This window comes from Spodoptera frugiperda, chromosome 27 (genome assembly GCF_023101765.2).
Source record: "Spodoptera frugiperda isolate SF20-4 chromosome 27, AGI-APGP_CSIRO_Sfru_2.0, whole genome shotgun sequence".
NCBI lineage: Eukaryota > Metazoa > Arthropoda > Insecta > Lepidoptera > Noctuidae > Spodoptera > Spodoptera frugiperda.
The window spans coordinates 4,822,922-4,850,358 of NC_064238.1; the positions used below are offsets into that span (position 1 = coordinate 4,822,922).

At 35.3% G+C, this 27,437-nt stretch overlaps 3 protein-coding genes across 4 annotated transcripts; 1 reads left to right on the forward strand and 2 right to left on the reverse strand.

Annotated features, from left to right (window-relative positions):
- The first annotated feature begins 506 nt into the window (after nt 1–506).
- LOC118263620 (uncharacterized) lies at nt 507–22,784 on the forward strand. 2 transcript variants are annotated; one of them, XM_035575714.2, is made up of 5 exons: nt 507–649; nt 20,785–20,989; nt 21,807–21,929; nt 22,176–22,319; nt 22,465–22,784. In XM_035575714.2, exons 1-5 carry the CDS (start codon nt 611–613, stop codon nt 22,668–22,670), a joined length of 717 nt encoding a protein of 238 aa, XP_035431607.1. In that variant the 5' UTR covers nt 507–610; the 3' UTR covers nt 22,671–22,784. The 2 variants fall into 2 exon arrangements, with proteins under 2 accessions (XP_035431607.1, XP_035431608.1); XM_035575715.2 differs by having other exon boundaries at nt 523–786.
- LOC118263621 (uncharacterized) lies at nt 22,704–25,496 on the reverse strand. Its single transcript, XM_035575716.2, has 3 exons — nt 25,284–25,496; nt 24,906–25,082; nt 22,704–24,408 (listed from the first exon to the last, which is right to left on the reverse strand). Exons 1-3 carry the CDS (start codon nt 25,345–25,347, stop codon nt 24,197–24,199), a joined length of 453 nt encoding a protein of 150 aa, XP_035431609.2. The 5' UTR covers nt 25,348–25,496; the 3' UTR covers nt 22,704–24,196.
- Nucleotides 25,497–25,678: 182 nt separating this feature from the next.
- Nucleotides 25,679–27,354, reverse strand: LOC118263935 (uncharacterized; the record flags this gene model as incomplete). The annotated part of the gene is made up of 5 exons (XM_035576210.2): nt 25,679–26,087; nt 26,277–26,455; nt 26,543–26,693; nt 26,792–26,963; nt 27,040–27,354. Coding segments are annotated over 5 exons (996 nt in total), but the record flags the coding sequence as incomplete, so codon positions are not given.
- Nucleotides 27,355–27,437: the final 83 nt, after the last annotated feature.

The window sequence follows — 27,437 nt, forward strand, 5'->3', positions numbered from 1 at the left end:
ATTTTCAGTTGACTATGTAACCTATTTTAGGTTTAAAATCTTGCCGAAAATCCATACCTTGTACTAGTTCCAGTGGGATAAAAAGTACTTTACCTATTTATCTAAGTAGGAACTCGACCATTGAAAGATACATATCTATTAAAATTTTGCAAGAAAACTATTACAGTGACCAACAAACATCGATGTTCATTATTCCTACACTAGATAATACAAGTGAGTGTAAGAAAATTACGGCCATCCACTGCATAACATCCAAACGACTTTTCCGCGCCCATCTTAACGCAAGTCACGAGACCTAGTGCACTATGTAATGCGTTTTCTGACGACTTTCTGCGATAAATTGACCAGTGAAGCTTGATCTGCATCTTTGCCTTTCACTCCTCGGAACAAGGTAGATTAGGAGACACTTCAGCGGTCAATGAAAGTCTAGGTATATCTATCTAGTAAAATATGTTTAAGTGCACAAAATTCTAACCTTCCACGGTCACCGCTTTCATAAGGCACATTATTGACATTACGTGCTTTGATTCTCCCGGAGAAACTGGTGGGTGAGCGGTTGCAAGCCCGCTTCGAGCGTGAGCAGAAGTTCCGACGCGCGGTAACGTCGCGCATGCGTACCTCACCAATGAATTTGACGGGAAACGAATGTGTATGTTCGAAAATTTTAAATTAATAATCTATGTTTTTTCTTTTTGTGTTAGTGAATGTTCTTGAATATAAAAAATATTATTAAAGTTTACAAACAGCAGCAATTAGATCGGGCTTACCTACATCAGGTTAAAAATGGTAAGTTAAATAATATTTAGGTATCTATTTACCATCTATAATAGAATATAGCCTTTTTTGAAACTATTTTTGTTTGAAACTGCGATTGATCTTTATCTATTACTTTTTCGGTCAAACTTTTGTTTGTCTCGACATTATAAGTTCGGTAATTTAATGAAACCACGGGCCAAGGGAATTCCATTTATGAAATTCGGTTCAATATTCGCATCTTCTTGTAAGAATTTATTTTTATTAGTATTTTTTTAATAGTTACTTAGAATTAGATCTGGTATTAAAATATATATTTATTTTATTATAGGGCATAAATCTTTAACTTTTAAATTAACTAAACAACGTGAATTCTGAAATATTATGTTAATCCAGTTTGTACTAGACTTCCATTGGCATCATGTTTTTACCTGGGCACGGAACTAAAGTTTTTATTTATCGTGATCGCTTTGTGATGACTGCAAAAAGCTTCAAACGTGGTACGAGTATGATACATTTCTTATCAACACCTATGCATGTCTATCTACTAAGACTAATGCTAACAATGCAAATAAAGTCTCAATTTAAATTCAGTCACTATAATTTAATTTTCCTTTAAAGTCTACCCACGAAATTAAAGTATTTTGACCGCCCTACTCAGAGTCATTTAATGATTACTTAACCCAATCCTTAGCAATTGTTTTCAATACAAAATCGTTACTAAGGTGTAGTTTAAGTAATCATTAAATGTCTCTTAGTACGACTTTTAGTGTAAGTTGAACTAAGTTACACATATGTTTTACAAATTATGTCACTCTAAATATTTTTTGAAGTGATAGATAGAGGTGAACTAAAGGTAGATACTTTTTTTTCACAAAAATAGGAACACCCACTTTTAACTGCTGTTAAAATTGGGTCATTAACACAAGTTCGTTTGTAATCACAATAACAAATTGCAGTTATTTTTAACTAAACTATGTACAACATAGATTTTACAATATTTTTACACATTCACATAAGAACTTATCGCATTTTCATTCATCTAGTGATAGAAATCAAATGGACGAACACAACACAACGGCTTTCTTCACACGCTACCTAGCAAGTTTCACGCGTAGGTACATTTAGATATAAATAGCCACTGATTTGTATGGAATCCTAGAAAGGAATAAGGAAAATACTAAGCAATACAAAGATGGGTACTAGACCAGTCTAAAGTCGAAACTCTAATACCTAAGTAAATACCTAGGTAAGTTCTCTACAAGGCTTACTTAATAACTGCAGTATAATTTTGTTTTATTATAACATTGCTGAATGCCGTTTCTAAAAGCGATTCGAAGTAAATTTGTAATCGACAATAACTGTCGTCTATTTTAAACTTTTAAATAGTTTTCCAAGGCATCCATAATTTAACTTTCAAAGTTCATTGTTTAATGCAACTGCAATGGGTGCATGTTTATCTTTACATAATTTTTGGTACTTACATTATTTTTTGATATAAGTTTCTTTTTGGTCTTGAATTATTTGTAAAAGTCCAGGGAAGGTTTAAAAGATGAGATTTTCTTTTTTGAGGATGCACGAAATTTACCGGTTCAGTTAGCCAGAAATAATAATGTACCATATACCTAATACAAGAAAACAAAATAACTTAGTAATACTTGATAAGTTTCACTAAACTACGGTCCAGTATCGCAATTTCTGATTAAGTTTCTGTTAGTCCGTCAGATATTTTGACGTATTTTCTATACAAAATGTTTCAGCAAAGTTAACAGGAACTTAATCAGGTAACCAGACATTGTGAAATACGCAATAAGTTTACTTAAATACATTCCTATTCGATTCAAGCTCCTTTCAAAGATACCTCCAGTTCACAGCAACAAGGCACCTTAAAGATTAAGTACGTACTAAAGTCAGCCAAATAATGTTTACCATATAAGACAAATTCGCATAAATTGGGCACGGAACCCGTTATTTATTGACCGACCATTAGGTACTGAAGGAAGGTAATGATGAACGGACATACATTCCCCGAGGATTGCCTCAACACAATATTAGCGTGAAGACCAGTTGTTGCCCTGTTAGTGCTTAAGTATGTACCTAGTACATAATTAGTCGCTATTAAATTGAGCATAGAGTTATGTATTTTGCAAAGCCTCCACTCGAACTAAAATTAATTATGTTTAAAAGATATAGTTTCATTATCCTACATAGCGCAGTAAGCTACCGAGGCCAGCTTTGGCTCGAAGGACTCGACTAGATCTGAAATTGATTATGTTTAAAAGGTACAGTTTCATTATCCTGCGAAGCGCGAGTTACCGAGTATCCTTAACAGTACGAGTTTGCTTTAGGTTTAAAGTAAATCGAAATGAGAGCAAGGATACAGGATGGTATTTTGTCAGCAAGAGCCAGTAAGTGTTTCCCCCTGAAAAACAAACTTGACATATAAAAAGTGAAGTTATGTGGTAAACACATTCACGATAGAAATAAAAACCCTATGAATGGAATAGGTTCTTTTATTATCTTATTTGCATAACATAGTGTGGATTTTTTGTAGGAAACATGAATTAATGGAAAAATAATAAAAAAATGACATACATTACATACGTAGATGTCACATAAATATCTGTATGTGGTAAAGCTGTATTTAAACAGGCATGTAACTAATCGTTGAGTAATTTCAATTGCATTATGAGAACCAAGGAGTCAATCAAAGAATAACTATTAAATAATTTTATTACAGTTATGTGCCGTAAAACGAGAAAGAGATTCACAATTTACGAGATTAACCAATCAAATTATTTAATGGTACTTTACTACCTATTTAATAAATAAATCGAAATCTAATAGGCAAGTCATGTAACATATCTTCCATGTAAGATATTATTTAAACAGAAATGGTGAAACAATTAGTTAACCGAGTCAAAATTAAGAAAAATCTGGAATTAGTCATCATCATCAACAAACGCCTGCTAGACAAAGTCCCTTGTAGTCCTCCACATCGATCGCTTGCCACCGGCATCTACTGGCTCCCTGATTCCAGGATCTGGAATTCAGATTTTATAATAGAATCTTTTGCAATGAAAAAGTAACTAAGTATTTTGAGCACTCATCCATTCGCTATTTGTTTGTCTTGCAAATTCAAACTAAGATGATAATAACATAAAAATATCTTCAATAGTATCTAATATCTAAATAAATTGTGGTCACTATCTTTATTTACTTACGTCAATTTATGCAACACTTCATAATGCTCGGTTGCCAGGGTCATCTAATTTGCACATAGGTAACAGAACTTGACGATTACCGATTCACCTATAAACTGTAAAGCAGTATTGGCAAGGCATTCATGGCGATTCGAGTGACGATATCAGATCGTAATTTACCATTACACAACACTATAGAAAGGAAAACTAAAAATAAACAAAATATCATCGTAATTAGTGAAGAAAACCTGTTCAAGTCAACAATAAGTACTTGATAAAGTTTGCCTAAAGCTTGCCAACGACAGAGAAACACCTTCGGTGTGCCACCAACGCTAATTGGACCGCAAACATAATTCAACGTGCAGATGGATCGATCAGCCAATAAAACATAATTTTCCTATTAAACGATTGCTCTCGAGACGTGTCAATGCCAGTATTTGTTGTCACAGAAGTCATCAAGTGATGCCCAAGCATATCCCTCGTAATTTTGACGACTATTTACTTACAAATATTAGCTTTTACCTAGGTGGCTAATAGGGTAGCATTGTTAATGAAACGGATCTAATCTAGTCGATCTTCACTCGAACGAAGGCTATGTTTGTATATCTAATTTTTATGTCCTCTATCAAGAGCTGAAATCACGATAGACTTTAGTCTTTCACATTTTCCAGAAAGAGAGTAATCGAAAAAGGACTTGATGGTAACTTAGTAGGTCCTAGGCCCTTAAAGAAAGATGGTAGACCTATTTTTTCTTTTCCTATTCGGTCAGTTATTAACTGTACCTACTTACGTAATATGTAGCATTATGTAATTTAGGTAATAGGTCCTGTAAGTTGCATAACGTCACATCCCTAACAATTGTATCATTTTGATTTGCCATGTATTCGTAATCGCACAAAATGAATTTGTCAAACAAAGAACAGCTACACGACATGTTGTTCCAGGAGCGAGCGTAATATTTTCTCATCTGTTATTATCTATGAGCCCATATCGCGTGCGCACATAATCTCGCAACTAATAGCACAATCTTCTACAAATCCTTATTGATGGCCCAACATTCTCTTATGTTCATGAGGATCGTTTTGTGTGGGTCGTAAGTTAGTTTTAAACTCATTATCTTTGTATTTTATTGGCTCTTTGTTTAGACCTAAACAATTTAAAATGTTGCTGCTGATTGCCGAAGCTAGGTTTGATGTATTGCCTTGTTAATAGTCTACCGTTTGAGCTTAATTACTACGTGTGATTAGCAACTGCATTACCACCTCATATCTAAAGCAAAGATTAATAGTTTCTTACTCATCTTAAAAAAATGATTAAGTTGATAACCCTGAATGTGATATCTGATTAAGGTATTCACAACAATGGCCCCAAATGAACCCTGTATAGTAATAATCTAAATGAATAAATCACGCATTATGATTCTCTTCGGATTAGTTTCATTCACGTGATCAAATCAAGTACCTATGGTGTGAACTTGAAATGACTTAATAAGATGATTAGAGGGATCTTGCTCAATAAAACATGAGCTTACTGACGTCTAATTAGACGTTAAATAGGTATCCACTTAGCATCATGAAGCATAACTGTTAACAACATGGGATTTCGTATTAAGAACTCTTAAAAGTAAGCACGCGACGCAATTTCATAAATTCCTTGTGAAAAATCCTATAATTTTCGAGCACCTAGCTTCACAGACAGACAGACTGACGGACAATTCAATTTGACGTTTCAAAAGTGCCTAATTAAGGATTAATTGAAATAAATGCTTTGACTTTAATGTAATAAAATGCCAAAAGTATTTTCATTGAAATACATTAAGTGTAGTATCATGGCAGTAGTATTTATACAGAGCTTTTATTTCAATTTAGTATCTAACTTACACATATAATTATCTGAAGATAACATACATCACATAGTATCTAATTATATAGGAGTTAATGGTTAATACTCGTAGTTGATCGCAGTCGCCAGTCTAAAGGCCAATTTTAAGAGCAATAATATTCTTCAATTAATTAATATGGACACCAGCCTCAAGCAAACTAATTTAGTCTAAAAGGACCTCAGACGGTTCATCATCTTTTTAATCGTCTTTTTTTCCACTAAATTGTGTACTTAATTGCATATAATACCATGATTGATATTATTACATACGTATTTAATATTTTTTCCAAGTAAACTACACCATATTAACTGCACGACTTAATAATTTACCTTGTATTTTTATGTGATCGTCAATTAAAAAGTACAAGTATCAATTTTTGAAACTAATAGCGTAGATCTAATTGGTGTTTCGTAAAAAACAAATATAGCCACAATATTAAACGTAGAAGAACAAGCTTGCAAATAAAATTATGGTCCACATCCTTATTATATCATACGTCTACCATTAAAATGATCTGATATCTTCCGACTCATCTCCGCGTCGTGACCGTGGTCTACTAACATCATAAATGTAACAACTGCAATTAAATACCTGTGTAATACACATACCTGCCGAATTCTTGCAGCACGCATATCGTGACCGTCCTTGGGACTTTATCTTAGTGGATCTCAATCAACCTTGTCACTCCTATTATTTTTATTTACGACCCAGACGTTACTTGCTCGAAATCGATATAAAACATTACGCATTAATTAATCTTCTTCACCAACTACTTTTTGTAATCACGGTGTAATTCATAAAGTAACCAATTAATCATATATTATTTATTTATTATTCATACGTATCCTTTACCAGCAATCAAATTAAAATATAAATATCCGCTGCCACAGCTACTGATGTACATACAATCGTATCGAATTATTACATTACCAAGATCGTGATTTCCTCTGTTTGGAATATAAGACAGTTTTATCGTATCATCAATATGAATGGGCATGATAAAAGCGAATTTATATGGGCCATCAATTTTTGCATTGCAGCGGTGCATGTCATTATGTTCGGCGAAACTGTTCAATATAGAACAGGATCAAGCGAAGGTGTGAAGGTCGCTTTGCGCAATGAATCGAACCGCATCTGGCAATATAGTTCCCATTGTGGATCAGTGACGTGGATCACGAACTGCTATTGCTCCACTTCCTCGGGTATGTTAGCCACTAAGTTTTACAGACGATTTTACGAGGTCCCTTTTACAGAATTAAATGCGCAGAGACCTTCTCTTTTAGTAACAGACTTAATTTAATCCTACACCCACAACTAGGTGAAGGCGTCTGCGCGTCTGTCGTTTATCAATGCAATGAAGCGTAACTGTTGCAACTATTTTTAATCTTCACACTGTTGTCTTTGCCTGAATTCTTAGGACTAAACAACCTCTCAGTAACAGCACTCACAACTCATCCTCTAAGTATCTATTCATCAACCGCTGAAGTCGTGGGTGGCCCATCTTTAAGATAAGGAATATAAATACTAATTTTAATTTATAAGAACACGAAACCATATTAAATTCTAAATTCTATCCCAGTAAGAACGTGTCGATATTTGAGAACAGATAAAACTAATGATATTTGTTAGGCACGACGGCCCTGTGTGTGTTTACTTAGATACTTACATACAAAGTATGCAATTATGTTCTTATTCAATTAGAAATGTTTGTTTATATGTATGGAAGGTCTACAAGTGTCCAATGAGGAGTTATGTTTGCTCAGTCATGTGGCTGTTCATCTTTATTTATTTTATTCACGTTCAATAGCTAAAAGTATGTGATTATCAAAGTAACTTTCGCCTTCAACATGCGTTTACATACAGAATCGATAATGACGCGGAACAATATGCCATTGTTGGTATTTTTAAACGTTGTTCCTGTTAGATATTTATGTACATTTGTTGTGCTTGTCTATTTTTGACAATATGTAAACATAAACACACCCGTTACTGCAATACCTTGTTCGATCCCTGTAGGTATCAGACTAATGGCGCATTCCAATAAACTACCGATCGGTGAATTTGCTTACGAGCCGTAGAATTTTGACATAAGCTCCATACAAAATGTGTCAAAATTCTACGGCTCGTAAGCAAATTTACCGATCGGTAGTTTATTGGAATGCGCCGTAAGGGCCAACTCACACCGAAAGAGCGGCGAAGGGCAGCGGAGCGCAGCGACCCGCTCGGTAGAGAAGGCGCGAGGATTCCCGTGACTGCTCGAGAAGTCGCTGGAATGCGCGAGAAGTCGCGGGACACCGCGCGCCATCTCGAGCCCGCACGCGATGAATTCACGGGTCGTTCTATGCGCAGTTCACTTTCAATAAAACTCGAGGAAACTTGTGTTTATGCAGTGAAAATGAGTATTTTGGATTTAATTATTATTGCACATATAAATAATTATTATTGCGAGGGGCGGGATATTGCCAGCGGCCGCTCGTGACTGCGCGAGCATTCTCGGGAATTCCCGAGAATGCTCGCGCAGGCGCACGGCTCCGTTTATGGAATTCGCCGGAATTCCTGCGGCTCCGCGGGCATCCGCGCGCCTCGTTCGAGTTTCTCATGCGATAATAGTATTTATAATAATAAAAATTAAGTTAAAATTCTCATGACACTGAAACTGCGCTCCGCTTCGCTGCCCTTCGCCGCTCTTTCGGTGTGAGTTGGCCCTTAGTAAGTAGGTACTCGTATTAGGTAAGTTACAAGCTTTTGATACAAATATTTTCCACGAAATCCGAGAAGTATTTCAATACACAAAAGGACATTACTATATCTAAAAATTACAAAAATTCACCGTTTCCTCACGTAATATTAATTCTTTCTCCGTCAGGAGAAAGCTCTACTAGTTTCGAGTCATAGAAGGACTCTTCATCATGAGTAGGCTGCGCGATGTCGCCGCGTCGCTTATACGTCTGCTGCATTTTAGCTGCTGATGCAAACCGTGATTTTTAGTTAATTTAGTAGGTCTCACGATAGTTATTATAAAAATATGGTGATTTAAACCTTATTACTTTCAAATCAGCTCTTGAGTTGAATCTGCTCTTATTAACATACATTGCACAATACATATAATACAGTACAGTATGTATAGTTAAAGTAAGCTAAAAATAACAGGGTCATTAGATACGGAAGATCCGCATCACCCAATTTACTTACTTTACCTTATATCGCAATATATGTACCAATGTGTGTGGTTATGTCGGTATGTCATACTTAAATCGCTATAATAACAGTATATACCCAATTTTATTACGAGAGAAAGTGTCGTTGTGTGTGTGGTCAACTTATTTCATGAGTCACCCTTTATAATATTCAGAGCTTATTTAAATATAGAGTACATATTTTGCAAACCTCTGAAAGTACATCTTCAATGTTCAATATAATGTTCAATTCCCTAAACAGATGTTTTGGAAATAATCAGAAAATAACTTCATACGCTTTATTTCACAAAGGAGTATTTCAAGTGTGGTAGGGAATCGACGAGGAAACCCATAAACCCAGCCTCTTGACTTGCGATTTAAGTTTGTACCAAATAGAAATTGTTATCTACATTTTATAATAGTTTTATTTTAGTTGGCCCAATTAGGATGATGAAGTGTCCTTTGATTACTTCCTATTAGGTACTAGTAAATCAATCATCAATCAATAATCAAATAAAAAAGCTAAAAATTAAGATTTAAGCCAAACTTAAGACGTTTTGTAATCGTTATATTATAAGCGTGTGACGTCTTGTCATGCTTCGGCAGGAATGGGCCGGCTCGACCGGAATGGTACCACAGCCTCACAGAAAACGTGAAACAACATTTGCCCTATTACCCCCTTACCAATATTCCAAATCCCCAATTCCCCAACAGCCATTAAAATTCCTAACCCCCAAAAGGCTGGCAACGCACTTGTAACGCCTCTGGTGTTTCAGGTGTCCATGGGTAGCAGCGATTGCTTACCATCAGGTGATCCGTCAGCTCGTTTACAGGAATACCATAAAAAAAACCAGCGGAGAACTGGCTGCTGATGATAGGGACGTTTGAGTTTTTTAATTGCTTATCCATCTGATGAATGAAAGATGTGACTTTGTTAAGTATAAATGACCATTGGGAATAACCAAGTCTTGTGTAATAAATACATAAGCAGTAAAGTAGGTACAATGTTCAATTACCAATTAATGTGGTTATGATTTAACACTTACATAATATAGGAGGAATGTAAACAAAGTATGGGAAAATTACAAACTTTCTATATGTTAGGACACGGTTTGATCAAATGGACAGAAATAAACACATAGACACATGACACAACTCTAAAGGACAGCTTTCCTTTAAGACTTACTACTAGTGGCACCTCAGAGAAGCCTTTAGTCACATCCATACGCCATCAAACTCCATAAAAATGACTATTAGTATTAGTAAACATCTCTTCTACATTTTTGGATCGCCACATCTAAGTCCTATATCCATGTAGGCGTATCTAAATAAACTAAATACTTGTCTAGGACGTAGGTACCTACTTGAAGCCTAAGGTTAGTTTAATTATGACCTAGTAAGCGTAGGATGGTCGCCCACAGAACATATATGACATAATGTTGTATATTAATAACATTTTAAATAATATAAGCACGTGGGATATTCGTTTACCAACTGAGACGAAATAAAATAACAGCTTACCTGACGCAACTACAGATTATTATATAGAAGACACCACTTTTTCAGCAATGAGTCTGAAATCTATTTATTTTTACTAAAATTCCCTAAAACTAGGCTCTCCCCCTATTACATGGGACTTATAACACAAATGGTGAAAAGTGGGTTTACATTATATTGTACAACGGCATTACGTGCCGTAATGCGCACATCTGCCTACCCCTTTGAGGATAAAAGGCGTGACGTTGCATATATTTCCTATAACATTTAACCTTCTCATTTCAAAGATCCGCTTCACCATCTCATATGTATCATCTATGCTTCTATAAATCGTCTTCACAAACCAAACAAAAAGTCGTACCTACAAAAAAAACTAAACAGCAACAATTATTATAATTTAAAACATCTAATAGAGTAATCATAGCACTTACTCGATTCAATTTTTTGCTTAAAACTCAATTAAAAATCGATACATAAATCCGTACTTAATTACGGACGAGTATCGAGTATCATTACTTCAACTACCTTCCTATTTAATTACCGTTATGGTTTAATTACATATAGATAAATGGACTGTTATGTGGTCTGTTCCGTTGCCATTAACTTTGACCTTGATAAGATTTGATGGGCACTTTTCTAGTCAAGGGCAAAAAATGTGGGTCAACAAATTGCTTCATTATTTACCTGCGTCGTGTATTAAGAATTCGTGTTTACCTTTCTGTTTCAATTGTTATAAATTATATTATGTAGGTACGTGATTATGTATTATATTGTTCTTTCTGTAAGTAGATACCGAGGCTGTTAATGATGCGCTATTGCTGTCGATGAGATTTTCAGGTCAAGTAAAATAACAATTACATCGATTTAATTAGATATTGTTAGTTATTTGAGTTATGTTCAAATGTAGAAAAGATAGGCATTGTGTAAACGCGAGAAAGAGAGAGAGAATCTTTTACCGAAAATAATTTTCAATATCAGACGCATACTCGTAGCGCGTTGAGATCTTTTATTCTCACTTGCGCCCACACACGAAGGATCATAAGGTTTTATTGATATAATAATTATAAACTATTCAAAATCATACAGCAACAAGATAATATGATAATATCTATGTACCTATGTTTACTTAAGGTAATAAGTGTACATAAGATTACCATACTTAAACCCATAAACGCATTCAAATAAGCTATCAAAAGCAACTTGTTATTAAATTAAATGCCGTGATAAAACTATCTTTATGTTCTTAAAAGTCCTTTTAAGGGCAAGATGGTAATATTACCTAGTTGCATATGACTAACCCACAATAGTATCACAACACTTCTTTAGAGTTGGAGCATCTCACATTCACACAAGAAATGTGTTAGGTAATATGACTAGGTACTATATATGTACTTAATGGTTGCATTTCTGCCTTTAGGAAAGGCTTTATGTAGGAAATCTCTGTAATTTCCTTTGCATAAATCGATGATAGTCCCTAACAAGGATTTGAATTCATTTACCCAATAATTGTTTCTATTTTATGAATATTTATTTACTTTAACTGGAAATTGAGTAATCGTGTGTAATAACTATGTAAGCAGTGTGATAATGGCGGTGTAGAATACATATGAGAACATTCCTTACCCTTCCCTTACTTCACCCGCGCTCTCTTTTAAAGCTAAAACATCGATACTTTGATGTTCAACTGGAGATCGGTCGGAGATAAATAATAATAGGCGTCCAATCGGTTTGTGTTATCGGTGACTTTTTCGAGGCAAAATCATCCAATTACTTCTCCCGCCTTGCTTTGTTGCTCGGAAGTATAGCAGCAGTAGTTATTAGGGAGTCGATCTGATTAAAGTTACTGGCCAGCTTGTTAGTTCGAGTTCGAATACAAATCTAATATCTGTAGTAGTAATCATAAGTTAGTTGTATGAAAATTGTGCCAAGTAAATAGTTCAGTTTAGAAGTTGCAACCTCACGAGAATACATGCAATGTTAGCCCTTCGCTTGCCGGAAGAAATGTATGTAATCTAATAACTTAATAATATGTATTAACAACTTACCTATTTACCAGCTACTTACCTAGTAAATTTTATATAGAGCAGTGATGTAGTGCGGCATATCTAGTGAAATCTATTCAATTGGTGCTCTGTTTTTTGAGGGGGTAATATCATCCAATGACTTCTCTCGCCTTGGGCGAGGCAAGAGGGAGTGTCAGACTCTTACTGACTAAAAACCACCCCGTTCCTACTCCTGCTTTTCGAGCCGGTAAACCCGCTACGTAATCCGCAGCTCCGGATCAGTGGTGCCTAGGTTTACCTAGCTAGGCATCAACTTATTAAATATATATTACTTAATAGACTAAATTCAATCGGTTTAAAAAGATTGTTTAATAGCCAGTTGTTTTTATTTTATTTAAAATTGCGTTTCATATCATGTCTTTCATAGTATTTTTTGCGCCAAAACCTCGCTCACAATTCAGCCTACAAACCACTGAAAATGGCCATGAGCTCCAATTTTCGCCAAAAATGTTAACAACAGTTTTCGCGTGGGAGGCGCCTATTGTTTATTATTTACTTACAATCACTTCTAAAGTAATTCAGCCTTGATGTCAGTTAGTGCTTATTTAAGTACCGTAACTAACTAACCAGGGGATAGTTGACGGTGTGGTCGAAATACCAATCCTCAAAGATTCTTCCACTACTTACAAAGACTCATATTTTTTAACGTACAACATACAAAAATTAGGGAACTTTTTCTAAAACATGCCTACCTAAAAGATTTTATTTTTTAAACGTTGCACCACGCTTGTATTTTCTCCTGTGTCATGGGTGCGTTTACAAACATAGAACTCTACACATGACACCCAAACCCGAAGCAACAACCTGTGGATCACAAAAGGAGTTATTTTATGCGGGAATCAGTCACTTTTGCACGGCAATGAGTTGTCCAGCCCCTGCGCCAACAATGCAGTCAAATTATAAGAAAAATATTATTTTATCTAAGCTTTATCATGTCAGCGAGTACCTATGACAAACATTAAGAGATCACAATACCTAATAAGAGACTTGTTACAATATATGACATAAGACAACCAAAGATAAGATCATTAAATTAGATGAAATTCCCACGTAAAGTACAACAATGTCAACGAAACTATACAAAGCGAATACTATGTCCTTGGCGAACCACGTGATGCGCTTCGTGAGACCAACTGCCATAGTACTCGTGACGAATTCTTGATGCTTGCTCCACTTCGTAACACTAAAACTAAGTAATATTAGGGATTCGGAGCTGCGGACTACCTAGCGGGTTTACCGGGGCTCCGGCTCGAAAAGCAGGAGTAGGAACGGGATGGTTTTTAGTCAGTAAGACTCTGACACTCCTTCGCTAAAGGCGGGAGAAGTCATTGAATGGTTTTCCCCCCTTAAAAAAATGATATTAGGGATGATAGTTTCTTTATTAAGTCCACAACAAAATTTTGTAACCTTAAACGATTCTAAATAGACCGAATCGATTAATTAGAGCGCTTTGTTCCAAGTCACGATTTTAATGCAGATATTTTCAAGAGCTAACTTTGACAAACGGATCGATTGATTGTTCGTTCATGCAAAGCGAATGTTTCAATTAACTATAGGTACTTACAAATAATATTATAGTGCCCTTACATTTTATAGTACTTATACACAGTTGCTTGCACTGTGATTATTTAGACGCAGGCTGTTATTTTGTATTTAAAAAAGTATCAATTTCTGTGTCATAATATTGCCCTAACTACCGACTGCCCGGAGCTGTGGACTACCTAGCAAGTTTACCGGAGCTCCGGCTCGAAAAGCAGGAGTACGAACGGGCTGGTTCATTGTCAGTAAGAGTCTGACACTAATCGGCCAAGGCAGGGGAAGTTATTGGACGATCATGTCCCGCCTTATAAAAACTACCTTCTGTACTCTTACCATTTTAAGGGCTTAATCCAACGTATTTAGCTACTTATATCCAACTATTTTCTCTTACCATTTAAGGGTAACGAACAACAAATCTAGCAACGGCTAATAAATTAAACTCATTCATTTTAACTGTTTTTTGTTTTTGTTTTGCTAATCGTATTTTTTCAATACACGCGTGACTGTTGTTCCTTACACACATTCATTAACGAGACTGCATTCTCAGATAAAACTAATTTGTAATTAAGGCCTGCATTGAAACTGTAGTGGTTTCTTAAGCGTGCGTGATCAAGTATCTACCTAAAAGAATAGCTTTTTTTCATTACACCAAAAGTGTCCGTGTTGGCTGGCATACGGATACAACAACAATTCGCTTTGTCTTCTAGTTCTTTATGATGATTCCTCACCTTGGTATAAGTACCTTCCTAATGCTCAACTGCGCTCAGTTCATATGACTCCATTAAGGCAGATTCGTCTCGATCGTCGACAGACCTATTTGTTATCAAGTAAGGTCACGGCCGAAAATAATAAACATTGTTTCAACATCGCAGACGCCATTGAAATTTGTACTTTTAAAAAAATAGAATTATGTCCGCAAAAACGCGTTAAGACATCAGTACACTTACTACGAGTTTGCTTTACGTTGAACGTAATTGAAACTAGAGGGAGCGCGTTCGGCGCTCTGATTGGTTGGTTTATTTGAGCCGGCCAATCACAGCGCTGAACTCGATCTAGTTTCGATTACTTTGAACGAAAAGTAAACTTATACTAAGGAGACGGATGTAAAATATTCATCACGACTCTGTTGCGACCGCAGGGCATTGCTCTTCGCCATTTTGTTTCAAGTTGGCTCGCTTTTAATCTAGATCCATATAATTCCTATATTTAGTACCTAAGTCCATTCGTCACGTAGTTATCTCATATGGTGTTCACGTTCATGGAAACTAAGAAACCTGGAATCTGAAAATCTAGATTTGATAGCATAAAGATTTTCCTCAAGTTTTTGTCGACAATTTAATTTTAATAATCTGGATTTTGGTAAGGAAAGGGAAAGGACTTGTGTTGTTTTTAATTCAATATTACTCGTGTAAGTGGGTCGATAGTAGTTTATTATTGCATGGATTTGGAAAAAATATACATATATTAGTTCAGATCCGGGTATTGTCTAGGTTATATAGGTACCTTACCCTTACCTGTGGACCTGCATATCTAGGTGTCTAATCTTACTTTAGAGTTTTGTTTTAGACCAGAAGTATTATATCTTCCTGCCTAAGTTTAACTACTACAGTTATTATGTTTAATGTTAGTACGCGGTGACAAAATAACAGTAACATAAGCATTTAAATACCGTTGTCTTTAATACATTACGCTAACCACAATTTCTTTATCTTATCTAAACAATAAACAAAACATAGCGGAACTAGATACTTAATTTGCTTTTTAGAAAAACTAAATTGTACCTTATTGTTTTGAGGCGACGCGCGTCATGTCATGTCGTCGTCTTTTAAACTTCTCTACACTTTAGGGTTCCGTTGACATAAGACTCCTAATATATTTGTGGCACGTGTATAAGCTGAGTTTTACTATCATGCATTAACTGTATGCAATATAGAGACCTTAAACTTACTCTAACCATACCCGGAGCTGCGGACTACCAAGCGAGTAACTGGGGTTCCGGCTCGAAAAGCAGAAGTACGAACGGGCTGATTTTTAATCAGTCTGACGCTCCTCCCTCTCGCCTCGCCTCGCCCTAGGCGAAATAATTCTTTGGATAACTTTTCCCCCTATAAAAAAGCCTTAGGTACTTTAACCATGTAACCTTAACCAATGTATACTATTATCTACCACTAATAAGAATGACGTTATCACCAATACGTCATCTCCTGGTTGGTACCAAGTTGCCTATATCTAACACTCTAAGTTTAGTCATTACAATGAATCATGAAATCATGACGAAATATAGGCACTCTTAAGTATTTATGAATTCCTGGTATCGATCGATACTGATACTACTGAGCGTGATCCAGGATGTTTTATATGTAGGCGAGTCATAATGATTCACGACAGAAAAAAAAGTTTTTGAAATTAGAAACCACAACACTTATACGGAAGTATTTAAGCATTTTTTATTCCTCCTAAACGCAACTACTTGATTATACCCCCAACACAATAAAAGCCAGTACAAGCAGGTCCCTTAAACAGATGAAATGTTCGTCTTCGTTTCGCCACCGCTCAGCACTCCGGCGCAGGTCCAATTCAAACGACAGTCATTGTGATGCAACCGCGCCAGCGTGAGAGCACGCTGCACGTCTAAATGGACCGACGGTAATCTAAATATTAGTATAAGTATAGGGGAAGCTTCCGGGAGAGTTGAACCACTTTTAATACTAAAATACCATAATTATTTGTTTATTGGGTTTAGAGAATCGATTATACACTTATGTGATGCCTTACTTTAGTAGGTATATTTGTGCTTAATTATATTGCTAGATAAATGCGCTAGTAACATTTTATTGGCATTTTACTAAAAAATGAAAAATGAGTCAAGTCTCGCCTACCAACAGGGACACTTGAACCGAGGTATGGGGAGAGTTGACCATATTCAATTTTGTGGAACAATAAAAATCATTTTCGCAGCTTCAATTCATAGTTTTAATATCTTATCTTATACAGTAATTAACTTGTTTGTAATACTGCTATCAAAGAAAATGTAATTAACATAACATTCTTCAGGGTTCCGTAGCCAAATGGCAAAAAACGGAACCCTTATAGATTCGTCATGTCTGTCTGTCTGTCTGTCCGTCCGTATGTCACAGCCATTTATTTCCGAAACTGTTGGGCCTACATAGTTGAAACTCTGTAGGTTGATGTATTTTGATAACCGCTATCCGAATTTTGAATAAAAATTAATAAATTTAAATATTAAAGGGCACTCCATACATGGAACTGATTCAAAAAAAATTTTTTTCAGCTAACCTATCCGTGATGAGTGTCTATGGATAGGGCTTTAAAAAAGGCATTAAGGTTCCTAAAACCATTTGGTTTGAACGAGATATCATTATTAGTTTTTAAGAAATAAAACATTTTCAAAAACCGCAAATATAACTTTGTCGTTCATACAAACACTATGCAAAACCAAGTTATTTTATAACTTTTATATTGTGGCATCTACTTGCTACTACGGAACCCTTCATAGGCGAGTCCGACTCGCACGTGGCCGGTTGTTTTTTTGTAAAATTGTTTCAAAAATGCCATATTTATTTATCAAATTTGTCGAATAGAAGCGCCTACCCTTAATTTCATCTATGGCATTTTGCAATTCCATTTTTGTAAGTTTTTTCGTTTGCGAGCATTTTCAGGAGGCTTGTATTGAAAAGGCATCGTACATGTTGGCACTGCAAAAACAATAAATTATATTAAGACAGAAAAAATATATCCTAAGTAGGTATAATTTACCTGTACGAGGGATACATGAACCACTGAGCAAGTCTCCCGCAACCACCCTGGTGTTTCTTTCCCGCTCAACTAATTCCCAATTTAGTTTATGAAAACAAAAACCGTTGATCGTAGAGAAAAAACACTAGCACACGTCAAATACATTTTTTGGCAAATATTTTAATCCTCAACACACAACTACGATTATACCTCAATAAATACGACAGCAGTCACAAAACTACTTAAAACAAAAAAATATACTCCGCAGCAACAGAAACCGTTTTACAGTCACTGACGAACCACACCACTAAGATGCAAAATGGCTGCATACTTATGATGCCTCCTGAGTTGCGACCAATGCGTTTGACGCACGTTCGCACTAAATCAAATACAATTTTGAAAGGTGGTTCAATCTCCTACCTGGGCAAGTCTCCCGGTTTTCCCCTACCATTGTTGGCATGTTGCTCATCAGGCCTTAGAACCGTGTATTAACGCACTGTGCCGCAGCCTATTAAAACATTGTTTCATGATGACTATGAATTTTCTTTGTAGCTGATGAGATACGGTGGGCATGGTGGCGACTAGCAAAGAATTATGCCACCAATTTGTTTTTTGTTAGTCACTAAATGCTTTCTTTGTATGGTATAGCCACCTGCTAGTCTCGCCCGTCATTGGCCGAAATTATTCTCACAACCAATGACATGGCGGACTGCGATCGAGCTCACTTCAAAAGTTTCGAATTGACATTTACAGAATGGCCTAACTGTTCCTAAGCACGGTTTAATCACCTGCTCCAAAATCCCCAAAAAGCTATTAAAAGTGCTCTCATTATAAACACAGATATGAAAATAAGGCAAAAGATGTGTCAACTACTAAACACATAGGTAATAAGCCTATATGATAACTACTGTGACAAGCAAGCAGACCATTATTCATGAGAATATTACCAATCATTATGTAAACGAAGTGTCGAACAAGAAGATCTTTCACCAGAGCGCTAGCTCAGTCGGTGGGTAATCGATCGACCTATCCAGTACTTACCCACTTAGCAAGTTGTAAATAACTTTATTATGTCATTCCATAACACTTCGGAATGATGAATTGTGTATTACATAACATAAGCAATTATTTTCTAGTGTCCACATAAACATCTACTGCGTCGAACACGTAGAAACAGTAGATAAGTACCCACTTGATGTAGGTAAACGCAGTCGCCAATAAATTCTCAAAATATAAATGACTTTCAAAGCGTTTTTCTCTAAAAACATTTTTGTGGTTGAGCAGATATAACAAACAACACGTGATGACTTACATAACCTCACGTCTGTCTCCCATGGGGGTAGGCAGCGACAATGAAACGCTAATTGCTGCGATTCTTACACACCTCTTTCGCTTCATCAACAGTCTTTTAATGCTCGTCGGATAAAGATACTTTAAAGGTGATGACAATTTAGGTGAAACTATTAGTCATATCATAATAACATAATCTATTCTGTCAAATCATTCTCCAAGATGAATATGCATTGAACATTGCACACGAACAAATACATCTAGGTTATTTTTTATAAATAGGAATAGCAATTTTAAATGCTTCAAACTTTAGACTGTACCTTAGCACTTATAACTTACTTATATTACAGGTTCAAGGGCTATAAATTGCCACAATAATAGAAACACTTATATTTAACCATATTAAAGTAAAGAGGTAGGTATTAGCCACATTTAAAGCCATTTACTTACGAATGAAATATGCCGTGACCACACGCGAATCGGACATCAAGCAATTTGAACTCGAATTTACTATGAAATTAATGTCCTTTGACAGTTTAACTGCTATATTCGTCTACGATATAGTAGTTACCAGTTATTATTACCTAAATGCTATTGATACTGCTGTGTGAAGTCAAAATTTGAGGAGTTTTTTAAGGGGTAAAATCATCCAATGACTTCTACGCCTTAGGCGAGGCGAGAGAGACTGTCAGATTCTTACCGACCAAAAACCAACCCGTTCCTACTCCTACGAGACCTAGTAGTTACCACCTAGTTATACATTACCTGTCTAACTATGTAATTTTTTGCCTGACCCGGGACAAAAATCTTTGTTTGCATACTACTATGTACGAAGTCTACGTCATATTTTTATAAAAATTATCGTGAGACATACTAAATTAACTAAAAAATCACGGTTTACTCACGTAAATTAATGGAGAAAAGCTCTACTAGTTTCGAGTCACAGAAGGACTCTTCATCGTGGGCAGCGTGCGCAGACGATCGTATGATGAAAAGTCCCTCTGAAGTCTATGTTACTATGTTAAATTATAGTCACCCGATACAAATGACTTCTGACACAACGGCGTCCTACAAGTAAGAGGAAGTAGTTCATATTATCTGACACCTTAATGGGCTTTTAATCAGTCACTGCCTGGACTCTCTCTGGGTATTGTGACAGTTCTCTTTAAATGTAGGTACTTGTAAGTAGGTAGGCATTTAATTTATTAATGTATCGTACCGTAACTACCTATCTAAGTACAAATTGATTAACTACCATATTTGCTTGCTTCGTGAAGCTACCACTGGTTTCAAGTCTTAATCACCCAAAGATTTAGCTGGTAGAAAATGCCTACGGCATTGTCCACCTTCCTGTACACATTTATATGCATGAACAGCTTAATAAAAAAATGCCTACTCACTGCACGTCTCCTAACTGATCGTAAGGCATTTATGTAACATAAAAAGTAATGCGCTTATTTCTTATAATATAATATATCTAAGCTTAGTTACGTTATTTATTTATAACAATAATGTACTTCAACCAAGGCTTCAAATGGTCAAAAACAAATCGTCCAAAATCGCACCGACTTGCAGATTTGCCAAACCTACATTAAAAATTAAAATGCTACGTTTTCTTTTTACAGATGTCATCAAACACAATTTTCAAGTACACATTCAGCGCACTGTTGTTAGTGCAACTAGCAGTGCAAGTGTCGGCTGGAACTAAGTTCGCTTCTCACGTCAGCGTAAATACACCTGCGCGGAGCTTCACGCACGGGGTCGGTGACCCCCTGCCATTGCTCGCAAAGCGAAATTACAACCGACAATCATCCTTCCGAAGCTTACCGCGTAAGTAGATACGAACCTTAACTATAGTAACTACGTAGGTATGTAAGTATAAGGTTTATGAATGCAGGATTCATTCAACGGTTCAATGTGGTTTCCATTGAGTACGATTTGTGGGTTAACAACTTACCTATCTACCCTACTTTTGAAAGCACGTTGTCTATAGTGAGATGTAGATCGACGAAATGATTATTTACCTAAAACAGATAATATGCAAACTTATGGCGCGTTTACATTAGGTCGGTCGTAGGTCGGTCACCGAATGCATTCGGTTTAACCGATACCGAATACGGCCAAACGAATACCTGTTTATATTAGTTGATGACCGAATACGGCCTGCAACCGAATACGGTGTAACCGACTAATGTAAATGCGCCATTACATTCCAGAATAAGAATCAATAATTATGCATAAATAATATCGTGAAAGTACAAACAAACGTATAGTAGGTAGGTACCTATATCACAATTATTGAATCATTCACCTAATAGATCTGTAGTCTGTAGGTAACAGGTAGGTACTTAAACTGAACAGTTTAATAGCTGAACATTGCAAGTCATCTTGACGGGCGATAGTAAAATGCCATTTGGTGTGAACTTTTATATTTGACATAAATATAAGCTTTGTTATGTGAACACAGGTGACCAGACGGAATGTAGGTAGGTACCTAGGTAGCCAGCAGATACTTTCTATGAAAGGTAGACACTATAAAGACCACGAGACTGACGTATCATCCAGTCTGATTAGTTAAACTATGAACTACACAGGCCAAAGTTCCTGCATACTCAGTATCAAGTTGATGCCTCTCCATCCATTTCAGCTCCCCCACCGCCTCGAGGGTCAGGGTACCCGCGAGTGAGACCGACGATACCATTCAGCAACGAAGACCGTTTCCGCGACAACTCACTAAATGGATCACCGTGGCAGTACAACAATTATATGGGTATGACAACTTTCAACACCTTTTATTCAAAAGGAAATAAGTAGAGGTATACGAGGTGAGATATCCACAGATTGCCGAAGCAGTTCTCAGCCTCAGGCAGGCGCCCAAAAATGCCCGAAGCACCGCTCAAGCTGTGTACCAAGCTCCACCAATCGCGTTGCCCACCATATTGGTGAAATGGAGATGCAACGCAATAGCGCCTACAATTTGAAGATGGTTTTCAGTACAAAGATATTATTCTTCCAGATGTTGCAATTCCTGTACTCCCACCATCACCGTACAAAGTAGACTCGCCCGACCCAGAGTCACTGTGGCCTGAAGGACTGTTCATACCACCGTTTAACCCGCCAAGATTTGCTGCTAGCAAACGCCGCAGTGAGGTATTATCAGGTAAACCATTCAAACGTTAATTTATTCATAGTTCACGTTATTAATATGATTTAGGGTAAAGGTTTGCCTTAGAACTCAGAACAAAAAAATAAGACTTCGAAAGATATATTGATGGTTCCACCTTTAGCTAATTGTCTTCTTTCAGATGCCGAATCCTTGGATCCCTACTTATTAGAGGGATCAGAAGCAGTAGCAGCAGTCAAGCGGGCAAGTCGCCATGGTCTATATTACTTCGACGATATACCTCATATCGAGTCACTCCTCGCCAACCAGGAACTCAGAGTCGAGAACAATTTGAAACCTCATAGATTAGGTAGCATACGTCACACGTGGCCTTATAACCGACCTTAGCATTCCCTCGACCGACCAATAAAACAATACGTATAAAATTGCAATTATTATTATATTTGTATACAACAATAAAAATACTCAATAAAAAAGTCATTAATATTATACACAACTAAATCTATTGAGTTTTATTTCACATTTACAAACCAAATCGATAGAATACAAACACAAAATGTTACCTATATCTGTGATGTTTGTTCGACACTCGTAAAATAAAATATTGAGACAAATTTACAAAAATAATAAATACATTCTTTACCCACCCTGTACTTTAAAAATTTCGAGCTATAAAATAAACATTTCATTTCATATTCACAGTAAAATTCAGAAATAATGGATACCTAAAGAGATTCTTTGTTTCATTGTTTCCTATCAATCTTATATAGACACAATAGTATCACTAATTACTAATTCTAACAGTAATTAGTATTTAATTGGAATGTATATTTATGGACGGAATGAATCAAATTCTTTTAATTTTTTATCTATCTACCTTAATTACATATAGCTACAATAATGTACTTGCTCACAAACGACATTCATAGAATATAAGTTATACCATGTAATGTACATATAAAGGGTGACTGATAATAATTAGTGAACGATATTTAAACATGTGATTGTACTCATAATTACAAACAACTTTCCTGAAGAAACTTTTTTTGTATACTCATTAGTTTTATGTTTAAATATCCTTCACTAATTACCAGCCACCCTATATAACATGTATACATAATATATTCCTTTAAGCATACAAGGCAGCGATTGTTTTGAACACAATTTTATAGAACTTAAGTACTAGAAAACCTCATAGGTTATAGGTAAATTGAGTATATCTCTTTTTATATACATTATAATAATACTTATTTATATTTATTGCATACATACAGTCATATACTAGTTTTCAGTGTTGAAATTGTAAGTATTTGAAGGAACAATAATTAACTTTAAGTACATATAATTAGAAGTTTCATTTTGCCATTACAGAATAAATATCTTTGATCATTTGAAAAATTTGCTAAATGTTTAACTGCCAATATATTACACTCTAATATACCTATAAAAATATTAGAATTAAATAATTTTAAAATTGAATAAGGAACTTGTGTTTTAAAAACTGGTTATCAAAATTTTCAGTAAAGGAAATAGAGAATATAACAGTAGTCATATGATATTATTTAACCCTTGTATGCCAGTATACACAACACAATAGAAAACACATTATGTCTTGTGTATATCTATGTTCATATATACAACAGGTTAATACTTAATTATGATGTTGCCAGAATAAAACTTTTCTACAGCTGGTAAAAAACTACCTATGTACATTATTGTCAATAATCTCTTATTTGCAATTTTATTTCATGATACTAATATTATTCTAGCATTTCAGACCTTTTCAAAGCTAATAATAGGGTTCAATTTATAATTTGGCCTCAATTTGAATGGTAGAGTGGATTATAATGTCTCATATCTATAAAATGCAGACCACTATGTGACTTAAATTGTGTATCACAAAGTCTTTAAAGTCAGTTTTTAAATAAATAATTAAATATAGGTATAATTACTGCTAATATAAGTGTGAGTGGGTATGTTGAGATTCCAGTTGCAGCGTTGCAGAGGTCACCATTACAGAAACACATGTAAACCTTCTTGCGATTCCACATTGTGTATGCGCATCTCTCTTCATAATCACTTGGGGGTCTCTGTAGGCACATTCTCTCAGTTGCAGTTCCATAGTCTGGAGATGAAATGTTTTTTATGTTTTAGAAAGAAATAACATTTATTAGGTATGATAACAGCAGGCACAAACAGTAACATAAAATAAAACATAAAATAAAATAAGAAAATAAATAAATAAATGTGAATACACAAAAATTAAGAAAACAAAAACACCAAAAAGTATTGTGTGTTTTGTGCCCAACATCTACACCAAAAAAGGTCTAGTTCAGCATGAACATCTAGTGCCTGATGCTGGTTTTCAATTGACTGACTGTGATGCAACAGACGCAAAGCAGTATCAGAGTGCATTATAATTACAATTTTAGAACAGTTGCTTAAAATATTTAGTTTACTTTATGTCTTATCGGCTGAGTATGACTCATGCGTTATTTGGGTTTTTACAGAATATTTCTAAAACTCTTATTGGCATGCAGACAAAAATTACTTATTCTTCTACTTGCACCATTCTAATAAGAATATTTTTATATTATTGTACAATAATAAAGTTAATCTCACCATCAGTCCGAAATGCTCCCACAGTGCCTTCAAGCAACTTGCCACACCATCCCGAGGGACAGGCCACTACATGAAGCCCTTGTTCTACAATAGTCTCTGTCACATTTATAGGAAAGGGATCACCACAAGTCCCCAGGTCTCCTCGTGATCTACATCTTATGCAACGTTTATGTAAACCTGTAAAATTAGAAATTCATATTACAAAATAAAACTTTCTAATTACAATGAACCAATAACTATGGTAATTAGACTTGATTAACAATATGTCCGTACCACCCAACTACTTACACTGCATAAATTCGTAGACAACAATTGTTAAACAACTCTCACTTTACCTTGATAAATAAAGTCGTGTCAAAAAGAATGTGCGAAACTTACTTTGAACTTCCTGTACGAAGAATATTATGAATATAGCGCCCAAAAACAAATTACTATAATTCATTTTGTATTAATAGTATATCTACCAAGAAAAATAACATAACATTAATATTGATCAAGTTTGAAAACTTTTCATTTTACGTACAAACTACAAAGTTTCATTCACAAAAATATACACTCACAACCACAGGTTACGCGTCAGCTGTCAAACGTCGAGTGACAGTCTGACAGACAGAGACAGAGAGCAGCTGTTCCATCAAGACTAGCATAACTGTCACTGTCATTAATCATTTAATGATATCAATGGATTTCACTTCAGTAATTATCATTAACATAGCAATCATAGCATTGGTTATTTTGATAATAGTTTGCTATCTATCTTCATACTAGATACAACTTTTATTTGCCCTCTTTGGCCCTCTTATTTTTCTGGCTGAGGTTGAGCCGTTTGTCGAGACTCAACGTAGATAACGATAAACTTTAGATGCTAATTTTCAACCCAACAATATTAGCATAGTTACAAAAAAATATGCAAAATCAGACTTAGCAACTGATCTCTAAATCATTATAAAAACAATTCAAATAGTTAATTAACGAAATCAAGTAACTATTTCGGACAGATTATTTATTTAAGCAAACCCTCTCTTTCACATTGAAAGCGATGATGTTCGTATCCTTTCCTGTTTTTACTAAGTGGATCCACAAACGATGTTCTCCGATGAAAAGCAATACAAACTCCTGCACAGTAACATGTCATTGCCAGTGAAAGGACAAATGCTAAATAAATTGAATATCGAATAAATTCTGGAACAAAATAATTATTTGCGTTTAATCTGAAATTCTAAAGCCTTAACTGATTGCTTTTTCGCTCAGGATATGCAGGAATGGTCACGTAACTTATGAATAGTAGGCAAAAGCCAGGTACGCCTTTTATGCTTGGAAGATCTCTTCGGAGAATAAAAGGCGTGACGTTACTATGTGTAAGTAAGTCACCTTGATTTAGCAGCTTCGACTTTGATACGACTTTTATTTCAAATTCTTGTACTTTTTTGTCATCTGATTGACAAGAGTAATTACCTTCCTCTTTTTTAGTGATGTGTAAAATATGTAGTGAATTATTAGTGTCGACTGATATGTGAGATGATTCCTCTTCATTCTTGCATTTTTTATTTCTGAAAATGTATTTTTATATGGGTTAGATGTAATAAATCAGGACAGTGCCTATGTTTACCAAAGTTATTTGTAATTAAAGTAAGTACCTGAATAGAGAATTTAGTAATTTTGTATCTTTGAACCATTTTAATTCTGAATTCGGACTTGCTTCAGTACATGTAAGTGTTACGTGACCGTTTTCTTCAACTTGTTTCATAGTTTTGTTTTTATTTTTAGACTTAGTAACCTTATGTTTCGCTAAATAAATAATAATTTTATTAATGAGTTTAAATCATACTAGACAGTGTTCTGTAATATTGAGAAAAACTAAGAATGATTTCTGTTATCGTAAATACCAGATCCTCTTGTAAAATTGCAGGCTTCTTCTTCTTCGAATTCTGGAATATTTCTAATGATTTCACTTAATTTTGGAACCGTTTTGTTAAGTTCTATTGAGCGGCAAGCAATATCATAACCATCGGACAGAATAGACTTAGCTCTTTTACCAAAAGTGTCCACTGGTTTTAACTGAAAATTTGAGGAATAAAGGAAAAATATTGACCGTATTTTTAAACATTACCTTTTCTGTTTTAGCGGCACTTACCCCAAAATTATAGTCATAGTTGTTTTTAATCGTATTAGGCTGTAAACGGCATCTACCTAATCTCTTTCGCACACCTTTCTGGTGGTCAATTTCTTTACATTCGCTCCAATTATCCCAAACAGTTGTCAATTTAAAAGTTTTATTATAAACATTTCGTATGGACCTAAGGGGTTCTTCTTTACATTCTTTTAATATCTTATTTACAGGATAAAGATAAGATTTTCTGTATTCATGCCATTGAGCTAATGTTCCAACTTTGGGAGCAACGTCAACTTCTATGATACCTGTTAGATTAATAAAATCATAAATTTCATATCAGATGAAATAAATCTTTATCGTGATAAATTAAGTGATTTCAAATCGGAATCGGATTAAGATGCCTATCGAACTAATGGTAG

Excerpts from the sequence above, each read along its gene's own strand:
- LOC118263620 (XM_035575714.2), top strand. The coding sequence starts at position 611 with ATGCGTACCTCACCAATGAATTTGACGGGAAACGAATGT. Across the intron at positions 650-20,784 it reads ATTTGACGGGAAACGAATGT|ATGTCATCAAACACAATTTT; the intron begins GTATGTTCGAAA and ends TTCTTTTTACAG. Across the intron at positions 21,930-22,175 it reads GCAGTACAACAATTATATGG|ATGTTGCAATTCCTGTACTC; the intron begins GTATGACAACTT and ends TTATTCTTCCAG.
- LOC118263621 (XM_035575716.2), bottom strand. The coding sequence starts at position 25,347 with ATGAATTATAGTAATTTGTTTTTGGGCGCTATATTCATAATATTCTTC. Across the intron at positions 25,083-25,283 it reads CTTCGTACAGGAAGTTCAAA|GTTTACATAAACGTTGCATA; the intron begins GTAAGTTTCGCA and ends CTAATTTTACAG. Across the intron at positions 24,409-24,905 it reads GGGAGCATTTCGGACTGATG|ACTATGGAACTGCAACTGAG; the intron begins GTGAGATTAACT and ends TTTCATCTCCAG.